General features: G+C 44.9%; 1 protein-coding gene across 24 annotated transcripts in view; it reads left to right on the forward strand.

Moving 5' to 3' along the window:
- Znf532 (zinc finger protein 532) overlaps positions 1-24,290 on the forward strand; it is a 106,430-nt gene extending 82,140 nt beyond the window's left edge. For all 24 annotated transcript variants that reach the window (XM_051200944.1, XM_051200937.1, XM_051200948.1 and 21 more), the window contains 3 exons: positions 16,881-16,993; positions 20,290-20,440; positions 21,813-24,290. In XM_051200944.1, the coding sequence (XP_051056901.1) occupies positions 16,881-16,993; positions 20,290-20,440; positions 21,813-22,307 (759 nt within the window). In that variant the 3' untranslated portion in view covers positions 22,308-24,290. The remainder of the gene's footprint in view (positions 1-16,880; positions 16,994-20,289; positions 20,441-21,812) is intronic.
- Positions 24,291-25,001: the final 711 nt, after the last annotated feature.

Consider the following 25,001-nt stretch of genomic DNA (forward strand, 5'->3'; position numbering starts at 1 on the left):
CCAGACACATAAATTGGTTTGTATGTTAGTGCTTTGTGCTGGAAATATGTATCTTATTTATGCTGGTTTTATGAAAATTCATTCATTATGACCACAGACCTTGATATTTTATTTTAATTTTGTTTAGATCATTTTTACAGTATATATAATTAATTTGTGGTTAAAATAATGTTTAAGGATTGTTTTAATTTATTTTATTGTATGTTATTGTGGTAGAGTTTATAGAAGTTAAAATAAGTTAAATAGTTATATCCTTTTAAATATAAGTATATAAATGCCTTGCAATGATGATACCGACAATTTTTAGTTTAAAGAGCACAAGATACACCTAGCTATTGATTTTGATACCTTGTGACTAAGTTAAAAGGGAGTAGTTACTGTGACAAGAGCCAAGACTGGTGGAGGCTGCTTTTGCAGACTGGGAGAGCTTGGGGAAAGCTGAGAACACCCCTGCTCCTGCAGCAGAGGCGGGTCTGTCTGCCCTGGGTGGGTTTCCAGCCGCTGCTCTGGTACCACCATACGGTGCTGAGCAGTTGCAGATGGGCAGGCTAAATCTTGGTGGTGAGGGTTTTCTCACTGACGCTGAGTAGGCTGTGACCAATTAGCAAGGACACCCGCTCTGTCTGTTTTTTACTGGGGTGTGGGGGTGGGGACTGGGGTGGGGTGGGGGGGTTGTCTTTTTTTTGTTTTCGTGTCTAGCTTTTAATGTTAGGATACAAAAGCAAGAGCTCCATTGTGGCATTTCATGTTGATATTCTTTCCTGCTCCTCTCCTCGCCCTCCTGCCTTTGCTCTTGTCCCACAGTTGCTGCATTTCTGCTGCCACGGCATGTGTTAGTTCCGTACTTCTTCCTGTCTCTTTCCCTTTTCTCCTGTCTCTTCTCTTCGCCTACCTCAGGAGCTCTCCCTCTGCCTCCACAGCTATCTGGTTTCGTGACCTGCATGCCCTCACACAGGGATCATGTGTGAGAGAACACTTGGGAGTTTTGTCTGTCTGGGTCTGGCTCCTTTTTCTCGACATGACCATTTCCCCATTCCATTGGTTTGGTTGCAAACTAATCTCATTTTTCTTTACAGTTGGATAAAATTCCATGTGTGTATGCACCATGTTTTCTCTGTCTACCCAGCTGTTTGTGGAACTTATACTGTTTGTGTTTCTTAGCTGTTGTGAATAATACTGGGAGTGAACATGGGCATGTTAGTATCTCTGTGATGGGACTTCATATCCTTTGGGCACATGCCCAAGAGGTGTAACTGGGCCGTGTAGCATAGTTCTGTATTTAGTGCTGGCAGGTTATGTTGTCCATCACCGTCACCAGCAAGCACATGGGTTGGGTTATAGTTTCCAGAGTGCCTTGGGTGTGATGGCCTACTGTTCTCTGCAGGGGCCCAAGGCTTTTCTGGGGTTATTTGCAGTTGTGGTGAATAAGCACAGTTGGATGTCAGTTAACTGGGACAGCTCCTATAGACTCACACCAAGTTTTAGAAAGGCCTATCTTTCTTAGCGGTTGCCCAGGATGTATTTATATGTTGCATGGATTGTGGCCATCCTAGCTATGGTTTTGAGTAGTTTCTAGAGAAAGTTTGAGAACCCTAGAGAAATGCACCAGATAGCCCCAGCCTAGCAGCAGGAGCTCCCTCTCAGCAGAGGGAGGCCCTGTGGTATTATCTCTGTCATTCTTTCTGATGGTGTGGTTGTAGGTGTTAGGGGTAGGGCTGGGACACAAGGCAGGACATGGGTGAGAGCTTTTCGTTGGTCCACGGATAACTTCATACTCATTCTTGCCCTCTTCTTTTCTGAAGGACTCTGCCATAGGAAATAGGTCAGTTGACAATGTGTGGTAATTAGCTAGCTCTTCATCTGCAGAGCTTGGAAATCTGTCCCAGTAGGAATGGGGTTTTGGAGTATGGCTTAGGTTTTAGAATCAAATAATAAGTATAATTTTGTGTAGTGCTGAGAGATGGAACACAGGGCCCTGAGTTGCGTTGGGATTATCAGCCTGAATCTGGAAAGCCCCAGGCTTGCCTGTATGTTGCTGTGCTAATCTAAACAAAGTGAAGGTACAGAAAGGGGCTCTGAGTACTGAGGATATAGCTCAGTAGTAGGACACTTGCCTGGTTTACACAGATTCCTGGGTTCAATCGCCAGCCCTCCACCACCACCACCAAGAGTGCAGCTGCTGAATTAACCTCACCCAAGAGGAGAAGCTAGGAGATTAAGAGCACTAAATTGAAAGAAAATGAAATGACAAGCAAATGACCAACTTCTGCTTCTAAGATACACTGATCCTTGTGTGAGACCTAGAAAAACAAAACTAAGTCTCCCGGGAAAGATGAAGTTATTTGAAAATGTGGCACAGATAAGCCTGTGGCTCTTATTCCATGTCTTGTTTGTAGCCAGAAAGGCTGTGTGTCAGACTGGGGTGGGGGTTACCGTTGGGATGAACTGTCTGGTAAGACGTCTGCTGGAGCTGACCGAGAGGCATTTCCTACAAATGCATGTAAGCTTGTTGCAAGCCACGTTGAGTGGAGTTAGATCTGTCTTTACCAGCCCTCACTGTGTGTTCTAAAGGAAAGGGCATGTCTTTTTTAGCTGATCATGGCTGGTTATGATGACACTGTGTGAGGATTTATATCAAAGCCCACTGAATGGGTAATTGAGCATAAAACCCCCAAATCCAAGGATGTGCAGCCAAGTTATAATACAAAACAGTAGAGCAGATTTGTTAAGTCCTAGTCATCAGTCAGTACCTTGTTCTTAGGGGCTGGGGCGCCCAGAGCTGGTATAGTCGGGGGTCCCAGTAGGATCCCCAAAAGAACCAGTCCCTTGTGATTGGAACTCAGTATGGTGGTCCCTCTGTATCCATGGGAATTGGTTCTGGAACAGATTCTGCTTTTTCTACCAAAACCCAAGGATGCTCTAGCCCCCCCAGTCAATGTGATGCAGCACCTGGGCTTTTTAAATAGTCTCAGGATGATGGAAAAGAGCCTGTATGGTGAAATAGCATGCAATTTGTTGTTCCACTAATGGTTGTTATACTATTGCTTAGGAATAGTGACAAGAAAAAGTGGCTGGATTTGTTCATTAGGAACAGCTACCCCCCCCTCCAATTTTTTTTTTTTTTTTTTTTTTTTTTTAAATTCTGTGGTTAGTTGGATCGGTTACTGAACCTCTTTGGGAACCATCACCAAAGAACCCATTGTAAATTCCCCTCGTAGATCCAAGAGTGCTCTCTAGCCACTCAGCAGAGCTGCCAGAGTAATTCTATAGATCCTGGCACTTCTGCATGTGTGAAACACCTCTGAGGCCTGGGTGTATGGACCTTGCCTTCTGTGGTGTCTGTGACAAAGCACTAGCTGTCGCCTCCTGACACATACTATTGTCTTCATCACCTTTACTACTTTAACTTGCTCTAAGCTCACTGTGGCCACCAGCAAGCTCCCCTCTTCACTGTGTACCTGCTGTAGCCTTAGGGACCTGGGATGACCTCCCAGATTATGCTTGCATTCTCTTTGCAGATCACAGTGTGCAGGGAGCACCTGTGGATTAAGATGACAGCTCGGTAGATGTGGAAGGGAGCAGTCCAGATGTACAGCTGTTGTCTCTGTGGTGTGCAAAGCTGATGAAGCTGATTTAGACTCCCAGTTTGGTCAAAGTCTGTTACTGTGGCCGTTTGTCACCCTTTGGTAACCATAGCTTTGCATCTTTAATTTCATCTTCCTGCAGACTGAGGCTTTGGCTAGAAGAACCGGCTAGAAGAACTGGGCCTGGATGGCACAGTGTGGGCTCACTTGGCAGAACTAGACAATTCCTCAGGGCACTCTGCTTTAGGTACCTCATAGCATCTTTGTACATGAAGAACAGAAGCCCACATGGCACTCCCTGAAGAGTCTGCGCCCTTGGAGGCGTGGAAGTAGTAACTGCTAAAAACTGGGAGCTTTCAACACGAGTAAGATGTTTACAGACAGACATCCAGACTAGCCTGCTGCGGTGCCCACAGGGTTGATGGAACAGGCTTCCTCCCCGGGCTTTCCTGTTTATTTCTAGTATGCTCAGGAGGTGGAAGATGTCTGGATTCTGGGTGGGTGCTGGTGCCCAGACAGGCATCCTGCCATAGTCTGCTCTGGGTCAGCGTTCCAGGCAGGACTTGCTGGCGTAAGAACAGTCTTATTAAAAACACCACCCACAGTCAGGCACTGAGTTCAGCTCCTTGGCACAGACTGCTGTTTATTTTCAGCCTGCTTTGTAGCCAGTGGCTTCATCTTCTTGGTGACCTGGTAACTAGAGCTTGGGTTTTGCTGTCTATATGTTGTGCCCCATTCTGGGAGCTAATTACATAGCAAGGCCTTAACTTCTCATTCTGCCAGATAATATATACCAGTATTTCACCTAAACCTCACGTCCTTCCTGCTCCTGAGACCCCTGCAGTGTAGATCGCATAGAGTGTAGGTGAAGGAGAGTCTAGATGTTTGTGCCTAGAAGAGCTCACTGTTACCTTTGCTGATGAGCTCAGTTCCTGAGACGGTTGTCCTCCCTGTTGTGTCTCAGGATTAGGACTCTGCCACAGTTCAAGAGGCTCACATTAATTTGTCTAAGAATGCAGCCATCATCTGTCATTTCTTCAGGAAAATGTTCCTACGTCCTACTGGTAGACCAATTTTTAAGTCTGTAGCATTTAACACATTTCTGCCTATAGATCGATCCATACTATGTTGGTAATCTGATGTGCTGATGTGCTGTAGTGGGGTGGCAGAGGAAGTGACAAGCTACTCTGGACCACGGTTGATTAAGTATGGAGGGTTTTTTGTTGTTGTCTGTGGTAGTTCATAGATTCCCACTCAGCTCCATTTTATAAATAGGGAAAACTTTGGACCCAGGAGCATGCAGCCCTTGTGTAAAAGCCCTGGTGAGTTAAAGTGACTGCCCTGTTAGGAAATGTTGAAGAAGGGGTGGGGTCTGTGGATAGGCTCAGACTCTGAAGTTCAACAATGACCAAGGGAATGTCTGGCTGTGTCCCAGGGTGATTAGGGGGAGGAAAAGGAACCCCATGGAGTCTCTCCCCTACAAAGCCAGGTAGTTCCTTTGCAGGAGTCTACCAGAGCCATTGCACAGTCATCACAGAGAATTCTCTCATAGGGCACATGGCACTGGCCGGGATCACCTCCGGGTTCCTGTTTCTTTACACCTAGCATGATGGTTGGTTGTACCTAAATAGTTCATTTAGACAGTTGGGAAAAACTCCATGGTGTAGGCTTTGAGTACAACTTGTGGGCATAGTCTGTCACTGACCAGTTTTAATGTTCTCTTTGGGACATTCAAATTTACTTCTTAAAGCCATTAACAGATGTCTACAGATCATCTGATTTTAAAATGGTGATTGTCTTTAAAAGGAATGATCGTTTCTCTCCTGATTTGAAGATGAATACTATTTGAAATCTACATATATCTTTAGACATACACAATTCTATTTAGATCTTTTTTTATTAAAAAATATGAAAATTATTATATGAAGACTTGTATTAGAAGGCAGATAGGAGATGGATATGTAGAGTGTGTACCTGGCATGCCCAAGGCCCTGGGTTCAGTCAAAGCCACATAAACTGGCCTTGGCACATACCTGTAATCCCAGTTGGAGTTGGATCCAGTAGGATCAGAAGTTCAGGGTCTAGCTACATTGTGAGTTCAAGGCTTGGTTGGGCCATAAGAGACTCAGACTTAAAGAAAAGAAAGGAAGGGAAGGAAGAGAGGCGGACAGTTTCTCTGTAATTCTTTCCAGCAGTTCCTCTATGAAGATGGGTTCTCTGAGAATAGACATAGAACACACGTTTCCCACCTGTAGGCAGACATTGTAGAAACAAGATGACTCAGAGATAGGACCAACCCCTGTGTAGAGGGGAAATAAGACTGGAAGGTGAAGAGATGATGGGCAGTGGAGAGAGAGACTTCATGGTCTGAGAGTTCAGAAAGCGTGCAACACATGCCTGGGTACCTGTCTGTGCTCCAGCCACATGCATTGTTTGAATGTTCACCTGAAAGAGCCTTGTGGGGAAATGTCAGTCCCGTATACAGTGGGAGGCCTCCTGACAGGGGTCTGGAGGAAAGACATACTCAAGCTGATGGCAGGAAAAGGGGCCCAGGTTCCCTGAGAGGCAGAGGAGATATCTGTTTAGTCTGAGGGACCTCAGGCCCTTCTGTGCGCAGGACCGTTCAGCAAGAGAAGATGCAGGGAGCCCAGGCAGGCATTGGTAGTTCTGTTTATTGCCCCAGTGCCCAGGACTTCTGGGAGTGAGTCCTTCTCTCTGCTAAGTGTCTGGTATTGCCCTGAGCTTGAATGCTGTGGGTCCCCATGCTTCTAGTCTCTCTGCCCCGGACTTGGCCTTTCATTATTGAACATTTATCAGCATTTTTGCATGCAATTTTTCAGTTGTACAATGTCACCAGTGTGTGTGTGTGTGTGTGTGTGTGTGTGTGTGTGTGTGTGTGTGTGTTTGCGTGCGCGCGCGCGTGTACGTGCATATTTGCACGTATATATGCCACAGTGCATATGGAGGCCAGAGAACAACTTGTCTGGGTTCCTTGTCTACCCATTTCAAAGCTCCTACTTCCATAATCTAGGTCACTTTCAAAGATACTCTTAGCCTTGGAATCTGTTTAGAATGTGCTATACAAAACATTAAAGCATTATCCTTGTAATTGTAAGTTACAACTTGAGTTATTTTTTTTCTAACTTGGAGATCACAATTTGTATCCAGGTCAGGGCTGGCACCTGTCCTCAATAAGACAATTAAAAGGTCAAGTTAGAAGTGAGAAACAGAAAATGATGTGTTCAGTTTGGCCACATTGGGAACAGAGACAAAGAGATCCAGCGAATTCCCCAAGTCTGTCTTTGTTGGAGGTCCTGAAGTGAGATCAAAATTTAAACAGGGCCTAAGATATGAACCTCTAAGCAGTCCTGGTCAAGGTGTGGTCCCACCCACCAATGACCATCATCATCTGGGCTTTGGTCTTATTTTATAAGGTAGACTGATAAATTATTAGAACTTTATAAAGTCTTTGGGAGACAAACTCCTCTTCTGGCTGGCGCCTTTTCCTTCTTCCAGCAGGAGATTGATTCCTGGAGAAGTTTCCATGGGGAATGATGCTCCATTGTGCAGCAGTCTGTCTTTCAGAACCAGAGACAGTTATCTCTGAAAACCCTCATTCTTGCTGGCCCTCTATAGTACCCAGACTGGTTAGCCACTTTGCTAGTAGGTTTGGTTCTGCAGGATGTTTTCTATTGAATGTGACATCACCATCTTAAGTTACGGAACAGGAAACCACATTTCACATTTGGAAGTAAGTTCCTGCCATTCCTGTCTCACTGCTGCTCTCAGACTGCATGCAGAATCAAGCGGTTACAGTGGGAAGAGTATGGCCTGAGACGCCTGATATACCTGGAAAAACTTGGCTAACCTGCAGTCTGAATTCACACTGTTCTCATGTTTCTCCAGAACCACTCATTTTTAGCTTGTAGAAACCTTGGCAATGTGATTGATTTTAACACTCTAAGTAATTTTCTCAAAGCTTCTACATGTATGCAGTTTGTACTGTGTGTATCAAATATACTTTTTGGTCTGTTCTTGGAAATGATGGAATTGGAACAGAAAAGTAACATCAGTTGCCAGGGTACCAATGTCTCCCTATGAGGTTTAGGAGTTTATTTTTCAAACAACACTGTCTGTCTGTATGTCTGTCTGTCTGTCTGTCTGTCTGTCTGTCTGTCTGTCTACCAATTGTTTTTCGAGACAGGGCTGTCCTGGATCTCACTCTGTAGACCAGGCTTGTCTTGAACTCACAGGGATCCTCCTACCTCTGTCTCCCAAGTACTGGGATTAAAGGTGTGCACCACCACCACCTGGCAGTTTGAGGGTTTATGACTATGTTCCAAATGTTAGGAGAAGGCTGTTCCTTCTCTGTGGAAAGAAAGGGTCATTTGCCCAGTGAGCAAGGGTCACAGGGTCAGCAGGTCATCTGGTATCACTGGTATCAGTAACTGGAGATAATATTATGTAGTAGGGCCCAGCCCCTCCCCCACAAAAAAAGAATTTTTTGTTGTTGTTTTGTTTTTTTTCGAGACAGGTTTCTCTGTGTAGTCTTGACTGTCTTGGAATTTGCTTTGTAGATCAGGCTTGCCTCAAATTCATAAAGATCCTTCTGTCTCTACCTCCTGAGTGCTGGGATTAAAGGTGTGTGTCACCATTACCTGGCTTGAAAAATGAATTCTAAAACACAGACAACATTAGTTTTCACTTATCCAGATGTCAACCTTAAAATTGAGTAATAATTGTTATCACTTATTCAGTTATAGTAACAATTTCAAGTAGATTTTAAAATGAACTAAGGTAAATCTCAGTGCCTATCTTGTAGAAAATTTCATTTTTAGGAAATATACTAGATTTAGACTTAAAAAAGAGACCAGTTTGGGTTTATCAGTACACATCACAGGTTGGGATTATCTAAGCATGTTTCCATTTTGGATTTTTGTTTCATTCTGTTCTTACATTGGAGTATTTGTATTTTCTTGGTTGATTTTTCAGATTGGGGATACTCAGTCTTTTTCTTTCCCTCTTGAGTACTTACCCATTCTGGGACTGCATAAACAGGTCATTTACATGCCATGGGAATGTTAAACTTGCCAGCATTTCTCTTACGTATGTAATACCACTAACTTCTGTTCAGTCAACATTTACCATATTGTGTAGTACCTGCTATGAATAGTATAAGTCGTGAAAACCAAACCCAGTTTGTAGAGGGGAGGCATCTTGGAGCAATCACAGACAGTGTGAAAGTACGCATTCACTGAGGGATACTTTGAATTCAGATTCCAGCTAGTGTTTGCTTGTTGAGGCCCCATGAACACAGTGAGACATAAAATACTAGCTTGCTTAATGAGGACAGGATTCAAAATTAAAATCCCTAGTGATGATTAGAGGAGAAGCATTGGATTTGTATCTAAGGGAAACAGAGCTGAGGGCCATACCTCATTGGAGATGGGTGGGGTTTGGAGACCCCAGGGCAGGCTTCTCAGAGGAAGGACTTCCCAGAGCATCCTTGAAGGATGTGTGGGAGGAATGTGAGTGTGTGTCAAGAGCACGTGCATGTGGCACAGACGGGAAGGAGCTAGTGGCTGTCACCAAGGAGTGCTTGAAGGTGTGTGTGAGAGGAGATTGGGATGGGGAGGGGTCAAGTTCCAAGGCCTCAAAGCTAGAGAGCACACCACATGGGCAGAGGAGAGCCCTGCTGTGTGTGGTTTGCCTGTAGCTAGCTGTGCAATATACAGAGGAAAGGAAACAAGTACAGGGACTGCAGAAACCTGGAAGACCCTAGAGCCGAGAGTGAATTCTATTAGCCTAGAAAGGTTTTGAATGGGCCTCTGGGAACCTGTGCAAAGGCAGGGTGTATCACTATCTCCAGTAGCCAAAAGGGAAGCTTCTTGGATTTTGCCCTGCACTTAAGAGATGGCCATGGAAACACTCCTGCATCTGAATTCACATACTTGGTCCCTTCTGTCCCAAGGGTGATGGTGTCCATGTCTCCAGCCCCTCTGTGGACTGTTCAGGGACCTCACAACCTTATCCACCCTTATTTGCATCTTCAGTTTTTTCCATGAATTTGCAAAATCATAAAGGAGGTGACACTATCTCATACTGTAATGGCAGAACAAAAATCCTAACTTCTTGGCTGCCCGTTTGTCTCTCTGTCTCTATCTTGAACATGACTTACACATCACAGAAAGGGGCAGGTGGTCAGGAGTTGTTCTCAAATGCAGTTTATTATTCCCATGAAAAGGGGAAGCACCTCACAGAAAAATCTAGCAAACCTAAGGGCAGAATTCACTCATGGACAGTGGATGGAGTTAGCACTTAGCTGGTGTAAGTCCCGTCTCCCAGTGCACAGCAAGCCACCATGTCCCCATGCTCTGTTCCAGGAAAGGCAGTGCATGGATGCTGGCTGTATTGAAGGTGTTCCTTGAGAGCAATGGAGCTAGCTGGCCATGGCCTCAGTTGTGTTTTGCCAGGTTAACAGGGTGTCAGAGCTAGGCCAGAGGCAGGAGATCCTGGTGTGAGATTGGTCACTGGAAGGGTCCCTCGTTGCTAGAGTGCCAGGCACCTGTGCATTCAAGTGTATTGGAGACCAGTGGAAACCAGTGTCTGTTGAGTTGCCTGGGGCCTGGGTTTTTCTGCCCTTGTTCTGATTGGTGCAGGCTGCCTGCTCCCAGGGCCTTGCTGGTTATACCCTGTGACTGGATTCTGCTGTTAGCACATTGGTCAGGAGTGCCTCCATCTTGTGAGCCACACCATTTTCCCCCTCTTGTTTTTGTTCTGAGTATTTACTAGTGTCCCGTTACAACCGGTCTCCTCAAAGTCAGTTTTTCTCTTCATAAGTTCCATCCTTTCTGCTAGGCCTGGTCCTCCCGTCCCATCCGTGCTGACCTGTGCTTCCATGGCTTTCTTGCCTCTTAATCTCTTCGTGATTATGCCTTGTCTAAGGCAGTTGTCTGACCTTCAGGATGCTGTTTTCTCTTGGTCTCTTCCTTGTTGTCAGCCCCTGCTTAGTCCTTCCTATCCAACTACAAATGATGATCGTTAGTTACTCTCAGGAAGGTCTTTAAAAAGAGAAGCAAACATATATTTATTTTGTGTGTATGTGAATAGGTACAAGTGTGGAGGTCAGAGGACTAAGCATGGGAGTCTTCTTTCCTTCCACCATGCCGTTCTGGGAATCGAACTCAGATTGTTAAGTCTTGCTGCCGTCTTTCATGTCATGCATCTTGATCCCTTCATTTCCCTGTTTCCTTCGTACCTTCCCTCTGCCCTTGCAATGCCCCCACCCCAGAAATAAAATTTAGGAAAAAAAAAAAAAACAGAAAAAAAGGAAAAAAAAAAATCTCATCATGGAAGCTGTGGTGTAACACAGCTAATCATGTAATAAACCCTTTTGTCCATACTTGTGTTTGTTGCAGAGTCATTAGTCACTCAGAAGGTTCTTATCCAGCCAATAAATTAGACCCTACTGACCCCAGATATGAACTCCTGATACTGCTCTCTCTCCTACATCCCAGAATTGACCATCCACCCCTTTCACAGTGTACCTAAAACATTTAAACCCAGCCCCTCCAGAGCATCAGGTATATCCTATCACTGAGCCACACCTCCATCCCCAAGTGTAACTTGGATCCTCTCTGTTCCTAACTCTATTTTCTTCAGATCTTCCTTAGTTTCTAAGTAGGAATTCTCTCCTGCCAGGAGCCCAGGCCAAAGAATATGGATGGATGCTTAACTTGTCCCCTCCCCATTGTTCAATTCAACCTATCCACAAAGGCTCCCAGCAGCTCTCCACCTTTGAGAACTCTGCTAAATCCAGCCATCTTCCTTTCCCTCCTTCACTTTCCAAGCCGAGGGCCCATCTTCTCTTCCTTGGAGTCCTTCTTGCAGGATGGCTCAGGTTTCACGCCTGGCAGCCAAAAATGATCCAGACCCATTTACCTTACATTAGTCATGATGAACCTCACATCACGCTATCTCTAGCCCTCACCATGGATCTGTGCTCTTCCTTCTCCCCTCCCCTCATTGCATGAAGGATCTGATTGGTCATCAAAGTGTAGGGTTGTGTGTTCAGCTTTTCTGAGCATCCAGGGAAACTGAAACCTGCTTCACTGATCACTAGTCGCTTTTGAGAGCAGGGGTCTGTCTGGGCTGGAGATGGGGGCACAGCACTCCTTTACGTTGTTGGTGGGATCTGAGCATTGTTAAGTAGTATCCAAGAACCTTGATGTCTTTCACAGCTTACAGGCATACACCAGCTCATCTGGTCCTTTTATATATGATAAAATCAAAAGCAAGTGCAGGCCAGAGAATCTGGGTGTTTCACTTGGGGATTGAAGGATGGATGGGTGTGAGGTCCAGATGGCACGGGGGATCTGTGTGTCCCCTCTGTGTGAGCTTTCCTGCTCCCTGCTTCTCAGCTCCTCCTGCCTCTGCAGTCTCTATGTCCATGCCTGGCACACTCATACTCTCCTGTTGTCTGAACACTACGCAGTGCTTGCTGTGGGCCCAACACTTCATCCTGATTGTTGCCCTGTAGGGCTTACTGGTGTGTTTCTAGTGAATACATATGGATTATTGACATAGTTAATATGACCCCAGTATTTGTGAAGACCAAGGCTCTGATAATAAGTAACAGGCAGCTGCTGTTCCCAGAGAGTTTATGGGGGATAAAAACACCCAGACACTCCTTTAAGAAAACCCAGAACGTTAGGGGACAGATACACCTGCAAGTAAATACCATACCTATTAATTGAAAAAATTTGCCTTGGACCTACTGTTTACAATAGCATTATTCATCATTCCTTCCAACTGATAATGTTGATGTCCACCAACTGGTAAATGGGTCAGTGACCTAAGGTGTAGCCATAAGTGGGGCGCTTCTGTGAAGTGAGAAGGAGTGCATTGTGCTGGGAGCCCGACACCCTGTGGAGTGGCCTGCTTTATGACAGGTACACAAAGCAAACCAGAGGTGTAGAAAAGAGGGCATGGGTGCTAGACAGGGCTGACCAGAAAGGGCACGTGGGAATATGGGGAGTAACATACCTGTTTTGTATATTAGTTGACATGGCCTAATGGAACTGTGTGTTATTTTAATATTTATTTGAATTCATGTATGTGTATATATGTGCCTACTAGGGCCAGGCAAGGATATCAGGTTCCCTGGAACTGAGTTACAGGCCCTTGTGAGCTGCCTAATTTGGATGCACTCCTAACCACTGAACCCTCGCCCCTCACTCCAGCCTCTACAGTGTTACATAGTCCATGCTGGCCTAGAACTCCCTCTTGCCTCCCATATGCTAGGATTAGAAGTGTGAACTATGACGTTTAGGACTATATGAAATATAAAATGCACCCATATAAAACTTAATAAACTTAATTTTTTTTGAGGCAATAGGTCAAAAAAAAAGGGGGGGTTTGATTTCCATGTGTACTCTGTTGACATGCTCCACAAACTGAGCATGAAGGAGTTCAACGGAGTTTTGTTCCTACCCCCACACCTCTAGATTTTTACGGATCTTAAGTTTCTTTATAAAAGCACCATGTTGTCCCATCTCTGTGGTTTCACTTTCTGTGTCTTGTCACCTGTGGTCAACTGCAGGATGAAAGCACTAGGTTGGAAATTCTAGATATGAACGACTCCTAAGCAATATTATGAAATCTTGTACTGTCCCGGGCTCTGAATCATCCCTTTGTCTAGCATACCCTCTGTACCTGCCACTCACCATGAGTCATTCAGTGCCATAGACCGCCTTGGTGATGTTCAACTGACCCTTGTTTTACTAATGCTGTGTAGGATGCTGCCAGTTCAGACTGGCCACGGAAAGGCGGTAACACTCTCTCAATGCAAAGCTAGGAGTACTGTGAACTCTTTTAACTTAGACACATTCTTGGAACTTAGAGAAGCATGCGTAATAACTGTTTATCAGTTTATCAGTTCATTTTTTATTATGCTTAGTTTGCAAATTTATCCCAGGAGGGTATGTACAGCTTGTCCCCAGATTGCTTTAAGCTTCCAGCTTTGTAGTGGGTTTGTGAGGCTATTAAGTTCACTTTCTGTTTGTGGAGGGTTTATTGAGATTCAACTCCATCGTAAGTCATGGAGCACCTGTCTGTACACAAAGGAGCAGAACCCACACTGGCTTCCATACTGTCTGAACATCAGGCATCCTTTGGGGACTTAGAATGTTCCTGGTAATAAAGTGTTGGGATCGGGGTGTGCAGGCGAAACGGTGTGACTGGATCAGACCCTAAGTGGACACATTCAGTGTTTAGAAATTAATACCTTGTGAGGGGCTGCTGCTATGACGTTTCTTGGAAAATATTTTGATTGAGTTGACAGTGTATGTCAGTGTGGCTTGGGAACAACTGGGCACCGTTTAGTCAGTTGGCATTTTTCTGTTTCTTGATGGCTGTCAATGGGGCTTATTGAATGTTGGCAGAACATGGGCCTTGCCTTATTTTCATTAACTTCTAAACCCCTGGTTTCATTTAATCCTGAAAGGAGCTTTGGCCACCCCATGCTAGTTGCTAGCTCTGTGAAAATGGGCTCAGCATGGCTGCTTCTCACATACTGTCCCCTGAGGTTGTCCCCACTGGCACTTTTTAGGAGTTTGCTTTGGTGTTAATATATAGGTGTGATGCAGGAGAAACATTAAATCCATGGCCACCCTAGAAAGTTCAGTCCCCTCCTCGTGTGTCCTCTTCCTTGTGCTGCACCTGGCATGTGTACTTCTGCTCAGAGTCTGTTATGTGACAGAGCTGTCCCACTTTTAGAAAGCAGTCTTGTGTTTTTGCTGCAAGTTCATCTGATAAGTACAAAATTAATAGAGGAGTGGGATCTTTGGCTTTCTAAATACTACTTTTGAAACAAAACCATTTGTTGATGATTCTTGCTTAAAGTTTTATCCTGAAATGGACATGTGTTGCCTCTTATTCTTTGGCTATATACATAGAGTAGGGTTTCTAATGCTTTGCTTTGTGTAATCAAAAGTTGCTGTGGCCTGTAACCCAGAACTCGGGAGAGTGAGGCAGAAGAATTGTGCATTTGAGGCCAGCCTCAAGCAAGAGCTTATCTCTTTATGGGGAAAGGTCTTGGGAGATATCTTAATTACTTTACTGTTACTGGACAAAACACCATGACCAAGACAACTTATAAAAGAAAGCATTGACTTGGGTTTAGGGTGAGAATCTGTGATGGTAGAAGACAGAAACAGCTGAGATTTCACCTCCTGATCCATACATAGGAGGCAGAGAAAGGCACCCTGGGAATGGTGCCTGAACCTCAACGCCCACCCCCAGTGATAGCCTTGCCTTCTAATCCTTGCCAAACAGGCACCAATTGGTGACCAAGTATTCAAGCAAGTATTCCAAATGGCCTCTGGGGGCCATTCCCCTTCAGACACCACAGTTTACGTCAGAGGCAGTGCATGGTTATCTCTTTATTCTTTCTTTCCTCATAAAATGTTGATACTTTTATTGTTAAGATGGAGATGAGAATTCTCTCCTTCACCTTTGTCTGGGTCCCAGCTGCCTCTGAACACTCTCCAACCCTTTTTGTTTAATTTAAAAAGCCTGACATGATAGTGAACATTTTTAACCCTAGCACTAGGGAGGCTGAAGCAGAAGGATCACTGAGCCCAAGCTACATAGCTTATTTCATAAATAAAACAAACCTGTCTCCCCAATGTTTCAAAATGAAGCAGGGACATGTAACCGCTACTATAATGAAAGAATGGGAGGATTTTGTGTGTCTTAGTTAGGTGCAGGGTTTCCACAGTACCCCACAAGGAAGACATGGCTGTGACCTTGGCTCACAGTTCGGGGAGTGGCTGCTGTCAGCTGAGTGTCTGCTTGGGGCCACATAGTTGTGAATCACAGAGACAGGGTACCAGCCCCCCTCTGGTTCTGCAGAGCAAGACTCACCAGTTAAATGGGTTTGCTTGGCAGTTCACATGCGTCAGATGATTAAGTTTAAAAGGGTATTTCTTCATCATTTGTATGCCTCTCACATGAGAAGTGATTCTACACAGCCCGACTTAGTGAAGGCAGAGCCAAACTGGTTTCATTCTGGAGAATGGCAGCCCTGTTCATACGGCAATGTTCGGTTTGGGGTCGCTTGTTACTTATCATGGCCAAGATCTCTTTTAAACTAAACTTCCAGTTTGCTTCAAGGGTTCTGCACAGAGGGACACCTAACTAGCTAATATAACTGTGTCCCTTGGCAAAGTAGGAAGTGTGTGTGTGTGTGTGTGTGTGTGTGTGTGTGTGTGTGTGTGTGTAGCACTTGGGGTTGCCTTGTGCTAGATAAGCATCCTATATCCCCAGCCTGAAACTTCTAAGAGTTGTCTTTACCAGTAGTTTTAAAGTATTTTTATCATGTGTGATAGCTCATATGTAAACATTTTCCCATACACATTAAGAGGCAGGCCACTGAAGGAGCCCTTCCAAGTGCTATATTCCCAAGATTACCACATGCATTGCTCAGGGGTCTTGTACTTACTTAATCATTGAGGAGCAAAGGTTTTAAATGTTTAAAGTCAGTGATTTTCACATGGCACATTGAAAAAGGCAATCTCCCATTTACAACAAACCAAATGATGGTTTTACTTGGTAGATATTGAAGTAGTTGATATTTCACATATTGTCTGCTTTTTAAAATAGTAACTTTCATGAAAATAATATTTCTATAACAAATAGAAATCTGGATATATATATATGTGTGTGTGTGTGTATATATATATACATATATATATATACATATATATATATATATGTTGAAGATTAAGTATTTAGGGGGTGAAATATTCTACAATCTTCTACAATCCTAAAATTCCTGGATGGCCTAGGACTACACTGTAGTATTTTTTTTGTGTGTGTGTAATAAATGTGTAGGGATGTTTTGCCTGAATGTATGTCTGTGTACTGTATGTATGCAGTGCCCAGAGAGGCTAGGTTAGGAGAGAGCATCAGGGCCCCGGGAATGCAATTACAGACAGCTATGAGCTGCCCTGTGGGTGCTGGAATTGAACCCTGGCCTCTCAACCACCCAGTGGTTCTTAACCGTTGAGGCATCTCTCCAGCTCTGCAACTATATATTTTTAGAGACCTTTATAGTTTTGTTAGTTTTATTTTTGCACTGTTTTAGGGCCGCCATAGCTCAGTGGCAGAACAGTTTCTCAGCATGTGTATGTATGTCCCAGCATTGGTCACCAGTGCTGCAAAATGCCAGTTAAAGTATATCGGGTGACTTTTACTTCCGAGGTCTTAAGGGGCCCTTTCTTTTCTCCTGTACAGCAAATGAAGAAGCACCCTTGCCGCCAGTGTGACAAGTCGTTCAGCTCCTCCCACAGCCTGTGCCGCCACAATCGCATCAAGCACAAAGGCATCAGGAAAGTGTATGCCTGCTCGTAAGTCTCAATCTGCTGCGCACACAGAGAAGGGATTGTGGCCACAAAGCCTCTCGGGTTTTGTCATTTACTTTTGATTGCTCCTCTGCTCTGGTGTCTAGCCTCTATGTCTTACCTGTATCCCCCTTCAGGGTGTGTATTTCCGTTGTCACGTGTAAAGTGAGCAGCATTTCTTTATATGCGCTTACGCTGTATTCTGTTACTAAGTGGGACATGTTTGTATTAGAGTGTGGTGGACTTCCCAGGTGCACAGTGGATGAGATGGCTCTTATATAGTGATTGGACCATGTTGCCATGTAGATTTGGGGCTGATTTGCTCAGATTCAGTGGAAGACTAAGAAGGGGACTCACTTAAACAATTAGCTCTAGCCCAGGCCTTGAGCCATCTGGCTACAGCCTGCCACCTAAATTAGAGACACTTTGACTGTTGGCTGAGTTCAAATAAATGTGATGGACCGAGAGGCCAGTGTGAACTCATCCACCAGTAGTCAGCCCTAAATTGCCTCTTTGTATGAGATGACCCAGCTGTGGTTATCGTTAGTGGGAAATCTGTGTCATCCACTCAGCGCACACATGCACAGTGAGTAGATAGGACAAAGGTCTGCTCACAAGAGACCACAGAGGGACTGGAGAGATGGCTCAGCACTTAAGAACGCTTGTTGTTCCTGCAGAAGGCTTGAGTTTGATTCCTGGCACCTACATGGTTGTTTACAACCCTTATAACTCCAGTTCCAAGGAATCCAACACCTTCTGCTGAACTCCTCAGTCACCAAGCACATGTGTGGTGTACGTACATATATGCAGGCAAAACACACATAAAAAAATAAAATGAACAAATTGAGAGGGGTGGGGGAGAGCGATAGAGAGAGAGAGACTGACTGACTGACTGACCGACCGACCGACCGAGACTACAAACTATAGAGCCTATATGGAATGCAGTTGACTTGGTCAGAGCCAGGCCCCATAGGCTTCATGGTGAGGATACCATGACGTTGGCCATCAGATTAATGGAAATTTTCTGGGCCTTAGGTATTTAGGGAACATTTTCTGAGTAGGAAATGAAAGTGGGGAGTGCTGTGTGTGATGACCACATTCCATAATGTCTGTGTGTAACACTAAGAGCATCAGGCACACCATATCCTGGTTGAGAAGACATGACAGCTGCTGCTTTTTTGTTTGGTTGGTTTTTTTCTGTTTTTTTCCCCCTTTTACTGAAAGGCAATAAAATGAAGAGAATTTTTCCCCCCAGCTAATTTACTACTAGACAAAACCCTCACGGGGGAAGCAGTTGTTGCCTCAGTGAATCAAATTGCTTCATAAACCTTGCAGTGCAAGTTCAATCCCCAGAGCCTATTTAAAGGTGAAAGGGGAGAACTGACTCCACAGGGTTGTCTCTGGCCCTACACACATGCCATGGCATACACAAGCACCACACACAGATGCACACATAGACACACACACATTCACAGACATACACACAACACTCACAGACACACACATAGTCACAGACATGAACACACACTCACAAAAACACACACTCACTCAGACAACAGACACACATAGTCACAGTCAGACACACAGACACACACACAGTCACAGACATACACACAACACTCACACACACATAGTCACAGACATACGCACAGAGTCATAAACACACACACACACACACACACAGATAACACACAGTCAAGCATATAGACAACAGACACACACAGTCACAGCCAGACACACACAGACAACACACACAATACACACAGACACAGATGACAACACACACACACAGAGTCACTCTCAAAGGAAAAACCACATTTGTTGTAAGGCTGGCTCTTGTTGCCACCCCACATAGTGTCTCCTAATATGAAGTCACCAGCATTTGGGGACTGTCGTTAAGATATCCCTGTAAGGTGTACGGTTTTTCCGCCCGCCGCCTGGTCTTGTCCTGCCGCCACACCGCCAGCCCCAAATAATGCACAGAGACTCTGTATTTGATATAATCCTGTTAGCCAGGTACTAGTTTCTTATCAGCTAGCTCTGTCTTAATTATTAACCCATTTCTATGTATTTCCACGTGGTCTTACCGAGAGCGGAGGAATGGCGGTTCTGTTCTCTCCAGGCTTTCCATCTTGACTCCTCCTCTTTACTTCCTATTTCCTCCTTGTCTCCTAGTCCCTCCTATCTAGCTTTCCTATTGGCCAACAGTGCTTTATTCATTAACCAGTATGAGAAACATATACAGAATGACATCTCCCATCATATCCCCAGATGCCTTTTCAAAGTAACAAATGTAGTTCTAAAAACAGGAGATGCTATCGCCCTTCACAATGCAGTGGGTTTTATGTTTACTTGTTTGTTTTTGAGGGGGGTTGCTGCACTCCTTAGCCCAGATTGGTATCAAACTCGTAACCCTCTGTCTCTGTGTTCCTACTTTTAGAATTACAGGTATGGACCAGCACATTGGGTCATTTCAGTGCTGTTCTTGAGGTCTGACATACAGCATCCCGAGTCACTATGCTCATTAACTTGTTTAAATTTGTTTCTAGACTATTTTCTTAGGGCTGTTTCTTAAATTAAAACCTTCCCAGGAAATCATCTTTGCAGTGTACAAAATTTAAATAATTTACCTCCAATGGATAGCATGCTTTCTGCATTTTAATCTACCCAATGAGTAAGCATTTCCAGGTACAAACACTAGTTGCATTTGTGCTTTGAGGAATCTAGGCTAACATTCCGTCTTGAAATGCAGAGGGGACAGGGATTCAGAAGAGGCCTCCTGCAGCCTGAGATAGTTCTTACATAAATTCTGAGGGCTGTTCTGAGTCACTAAATAAAATTTGGAAAATTTAGTATTCTCTGGTTTTTTAAGGTTGAGGCCATCTAGAATTACAACTGAAATAACACTTTAGCCAAATATAGAAAAACAAATATCTGCCTGAACCAAAGTAGACTTGTGAGGACATAAAATACAAAAGAGGGCTGGAGAGATGGCTCGGCAGTTAAGAGTTCTCCAAGCCCTTCCACACCCACCTGTAGTAACTAGGTCCAGGCTGCACCCGTATGCATGTGGCATACACATGTATACATTACATTCTTTTTTTAATCAACAGCTTTTACAAAAGCCTAGGGGTAGGAGCTTTTCACCATAGGGAGTGAGAGTCACAGCAGCACAGTTTATTTTATTTGGAGGCCCCAGTGTTAGTTCGCCTTTCTGGGCTTCGTGCACATGCAGTTAACCCTCTGTAGTGAACGCCACTTGGCAGCCACAGTTCCGCTCTCAATCTTGTTTGTGCTCACAGACACTGCCCAGACTCCCGACGGACGTTCACGAAGCGGCTGATGCTGGAGAAGCACATACAGCTGATGCACGGGATCAAGGATCCTGATGTGAAAGAACTGACTGAAGCTGCTGACGACGAGGAAGAGACTGACATAAAGGAAGACGCCAAGGTCAGACATCTCAGCTCTGTCCTTTCGATGTGACCTGTGCTGACTTGTGTTTCCTGCTCATCTTCATGTACATTTTGGGTAGTCATAGCTTAAGTTCAGACTGTGTCAAAATTACAGTAAGCCCCTTGCAGCCCATCCCAGCTCCTAGCCACTCCTGAAAAGTAACCTTTTCTACGATTTTTCTGAATCCTTCCAGAAATAACACACAGGATCTCCTCATATAACTCATAAAATTATACACTGACTTGGGGAAGTTATCTCTTCATCCAAGAAATATAATAAGCCGGTGGTTTTCACTGACTGTATCAGGCAGGTGTTCTGATTCTCACCGGAATGGCAAAAGATTAAATTGCACAACCATGCCTTATTCTTGTCTGCTTGGGTAATGAACCTTGGTCAGTTGACGGTGTGCGTATCCATGAGTCAATGCACAAGGTCCTGAAGGTTCTGCTTACTGTTGGATGTGCAGAAAGCACACATAGCAATCACTGCTGGCTTTGGTGCCATGAAAAGTCTAGAACATACTTGGGCTAAAGCAGTTTCTCAAGATATGTGTTAGTGGGTGGTCATTGAGCGTGGCCCCCATCCAGACAGAGCTAGGTGTGGCATTAGGAGAGGTCTTCTCAGAGGAAGTGAGGCGTGTGTAGAGGCAGCTGCAGGTGTAGGCCATCAGAGCGGCGCCCTCGTACAGAGGAAGTGAGGGCTATTGATATACAAAACCAGGGGAAAGGAAGAAGGCAAGTCCAGAGAGGACCTGGTGTGACAGGGAGGGCCAGAAGGACAGTTGCCAGGAGCAGGTGCTGGGTCCATGTAGTCCCCTCTGGCACATGAAAGCACGTGCCCGTGTTCTGTCCTGGGAGGTGCTCCGCTCTGCCTCCCTCGGCCTTGTCTTCTGTACTTCTGTCTCGGTCCACCCTGTCATTCTCTGAGCACACAGGACTTGCTCCCGCCTGGGGCTTTAGCACTCAGCTTCTGGGATCTGAACCAGACCCTTGTCCACACCATAACCTGTCACTGTGGCCCTCCATGACCATGCCACATCATCACTTGCCCCCTCCCAGTGTTTTCTTACATGAACCCTTTCCATGCCTTATCTTTGTCTTCCGAGGTGTGAAGGGCCTGAGGTGCTACTCCCCTCTAGCCCAAGATCATGAGCTCCTCATTCACTGCTGTGCACAGTGGCTCCTGGAAGCACGGGAATGTTTCCTGCTTGGGGGGGGGGGGGACTTCAGCGGGGATTCTCACCGTTAAGGCCACCAACCCCTCTGTATCTAGTGTCTGGTTTCCTAGCAGCCCCAGCATTGCTGGTCAGGCACAGAGCCCACCACCTTCAGTTGCATCTTCTTTTTTTTCTTCATTCCCCCCAACAAAGGTTGCCAGTCCCAAGAGGAAGTTGGAAGAACCAGTTTTAGAGTTCAGGCCTCCCAGAGGAGCCATCACTCAGCCACTGAAAAAGCTGAAAATCAACGTCTTTAAGGTTCATAAGTGTGCCGTGTGTGGTTTTACCACCGAGAACCTGCTACAGTTCCATGAACACATCCCTCAGCACAAGTCGGACGGCTCCTCCTACCAGTGCCGCGAGTGTGGCCTCTGCTACACGTCCCACGTCTCCCTATCCCGACACCTCTTCATTGTGCACAAGTTGAAGGAGCCTCAGCCCGTGTCCAAGCAGAACGGGGCTGGGGAAGACAGCCAGCAAGAGAATAAGCCCGGCACCGAGGATGAGGCTGCTGAGGGTGCGGTGTCAGACAGGAAGTGCAAAGTGTGCGCCAAGACTTTTGAAACGGAAGCTGCCTTAAACACGCACATGCGGACACATGGCATGGCCTTCATCAAATCCAAAAGAATGAGTTCAGCTGAGAAATAGCCACAGATCTTCCATAAGAAAAGCCCTATCCACATAGGAATTGAAAACAAGACTTTTTTGTTACCAAAAGTTTGCAGTATCACAGAGTTAACAGTACTGTCTAAGCTGTTGCAATATATTCTCTGTCCTGTCCCCTCACCTCCTCAGATGTGTCCCTCCCCATAAGTATTAAGGCAGTATTTGAGTTTTAAAGAGTTTGTATATATTTAAATAACTTTTTATACTCTTTGTTACATGTTTGTATCAGTATTGGTGGAAAATGTTTTGAGTTTTGTCTTTTTGGGTTAGAGTTTTCCTTTTTTTGTACTGTTTCTTTAAAACAGAGTTCTTCGTAACAGGGGTAGTTCCTCAATTCAAACCAACCATTTTGTATGTTACAAATTTGAGTGAGTTCAATAATTACAGGCTAACATGCCTTTTTTAGTGTTTTTAATTTTTAGAACTCACCACATAACTTGTAGGTGATTGTGAGTCTCACAACACTAGCAACTCTTAAGTGTCTTAGCACCACACTTAGCGTGCCTGTTCCTAGCAATCGAGGGCTCCAAGGACAACAGCACCCGGGTAGGGACATGGCCCGAACCCTCCCAGACAGCATCTAAAGCAGCCTTGCAGATCCCTTCATCCTCCAAAGTGAGTAAAAGAGGCCAGGAATCCAACAGGGAATGCAGGCATTCTTAATCCATCTGGAAGAATGAGGAAGGAGGGATCCATAAAGGGGAGAAAACAGCTGGCGATTTCTGAGTGAATTTGCAAGGTTGTCTTAAAGAGCATGATGAGACAGGCTAGGAAAAGGCCAGCCTACTGTCAAAAGTTGAAAGGTAGTCAGACCTGTATGTAGTTCTCTAGTCAGGTTTTGTCATGCAGCTCACCAACTATTGCAGAGACACATCTTTCAGGAATATCGAATATTTCTCTGGCTCTTGATAGGAACATGAAGGCATGGTTGACTTTAACCCTTTGCTGACTACACAGTTGTCGTTCCTGTTCTGGGTGCTACTGCCAAATGTCCTGGTACTTAGAGTTGGGATGCACAACTTTACCACCGACCTAGCAATGCAGCAGCCTGTACTCTGCAATTGGCCATAGACGAAGCACTGAGCCGCCAGGCTTCTAGAGTTGTTTCAGCACCCTCTCATGGCCGCCTGATTGGAGCACTGTAGAGGTGCTCTCTGGTCACTTCCCTGTATAGTTCTCTGGGAAAGCTCTATGTTTTGGTTATTGTTTTGTGTTTTCCGTTGCATTTTATATCTTGTATTTATCTTCAGATATGTTTTGTACTTTCCTGTTTTGTTTTCCTAAGCAAAGAAATCCATTTGTGTATATAGACTTGCATGCTAGACTGTAGTCAATGTTCAGTTCCTTGAAAGGTCTTGCTGCTGTCGGGTGTGCTCACTCCATCCATTGTGACCGTATTCAGCCCATTTCACATGTAAATAAATGAGGCACATCTGGCCCTTGAGTTTCTTCAGGAGAGTTATTGCTGCGTCTCTGACATCTGGAAGTATGGGAAGTGACTCGGTACCGGACAGGCTACAGAATATTGCAGAATTCCTTCCACTCTGAAGAATGGCTTGCTCGTTCTCATCAGTGGCCAGCTAGCTCCTCTGTCACTCCCTGTTGACTATATCGGTACAATCCAAGGGTGTGAAAAGATTCCTCAACTTGAAATTTAATTGCCGTTACTTGTCACATCTGTATTGCTCCCAGTTGTGTTCTTTGGCACTTTCATGTGTTCCTGCATCTGAACCTTGCAATAAGCCTGTGTGGTGGCCACGCGGGTCTGTACAGCCTACAGTCGAGGAAGTGCAGTTGAGGAAGCTGAGCTCGGGTTCAGCTCTTCACCTGGGCCCTCATAGCTGGTAAGTGGCTTTGCATATTAGAACCCAAATATTTTGCTCTCAACCTAGTACTTGCTCTTTGTGGTTATGTACATATTGACAAATATTCATTTATTCAACAAATAAAGTTATGTGCGAAATACGATAGTCAAACTTTTGTGTGGGGCACCGTGGTTTTTCAGAAGTTTTATTTTTACTTATGTGCTTGTGTGTGTGTGTGTGTTGTGTGAGAATAGCACACAAGTGTTATGGAGGCCTGAGGTCTCAGGTCTATGAAGGTGGAGTTGCAGGTGTTTGCAAACCAGTTATCTGGTGTGTTGCTGGGACCCAAATGCATGGTTCTGAAATACTTAGCCAACTCTCCAGTCCTGCACTAAGTTGTAAGATAACTGGAAGTGTTTCTGCTTTAATAACCAGAATCATTTGATAATGTGGAATTGATATCTGTTAAATGTTTCATTTTGAAGGGTTACAAGAAAGGCTTTTTAAAACTCCCAGAGGTTCAAAACCAGAACTTTGGTCACAAATCATCACTCAAGTGCTGTACCCTGCAAGGAAAACTGGACAGTCAGTACCTCATAATACAGCAGTGATTGGGAGCTGGAGTTTTGTGGTAGTCGGGGGAGAAGTTAAGAAGGACAAGATGAGAGGACCCCGTGTTTGTTTAATAGACATCCCAGAGGAGAATAGGGACCTGGAAGCGTTCTCTACCATTAACTAACTCATGCACATTTGAGTTCACACAGAATGCTGACCAAGAATCCATATGCTGGGTCCTGTCCATCATTCAGGTACTGCTAAGTAGTGTGGGTGTTTGAGAGAGAAGATACAATGAACAAATGGCTTGTCTTAG

Source organism: Phodopus roborovskii, unplaced genomic scaffold (assembly GCF_943737965.1).
Source record: "Phodopus roborovskii unplaced genomic scaffold, PHOROB, whole genome shotgun sequence".
Classification (NCBI taxonomy): Eukaryota; Metazoa; Chordata; class Mammalia; order Rodentia; family Cricetidae; genus Phodopus; species Phodopus roborovskii.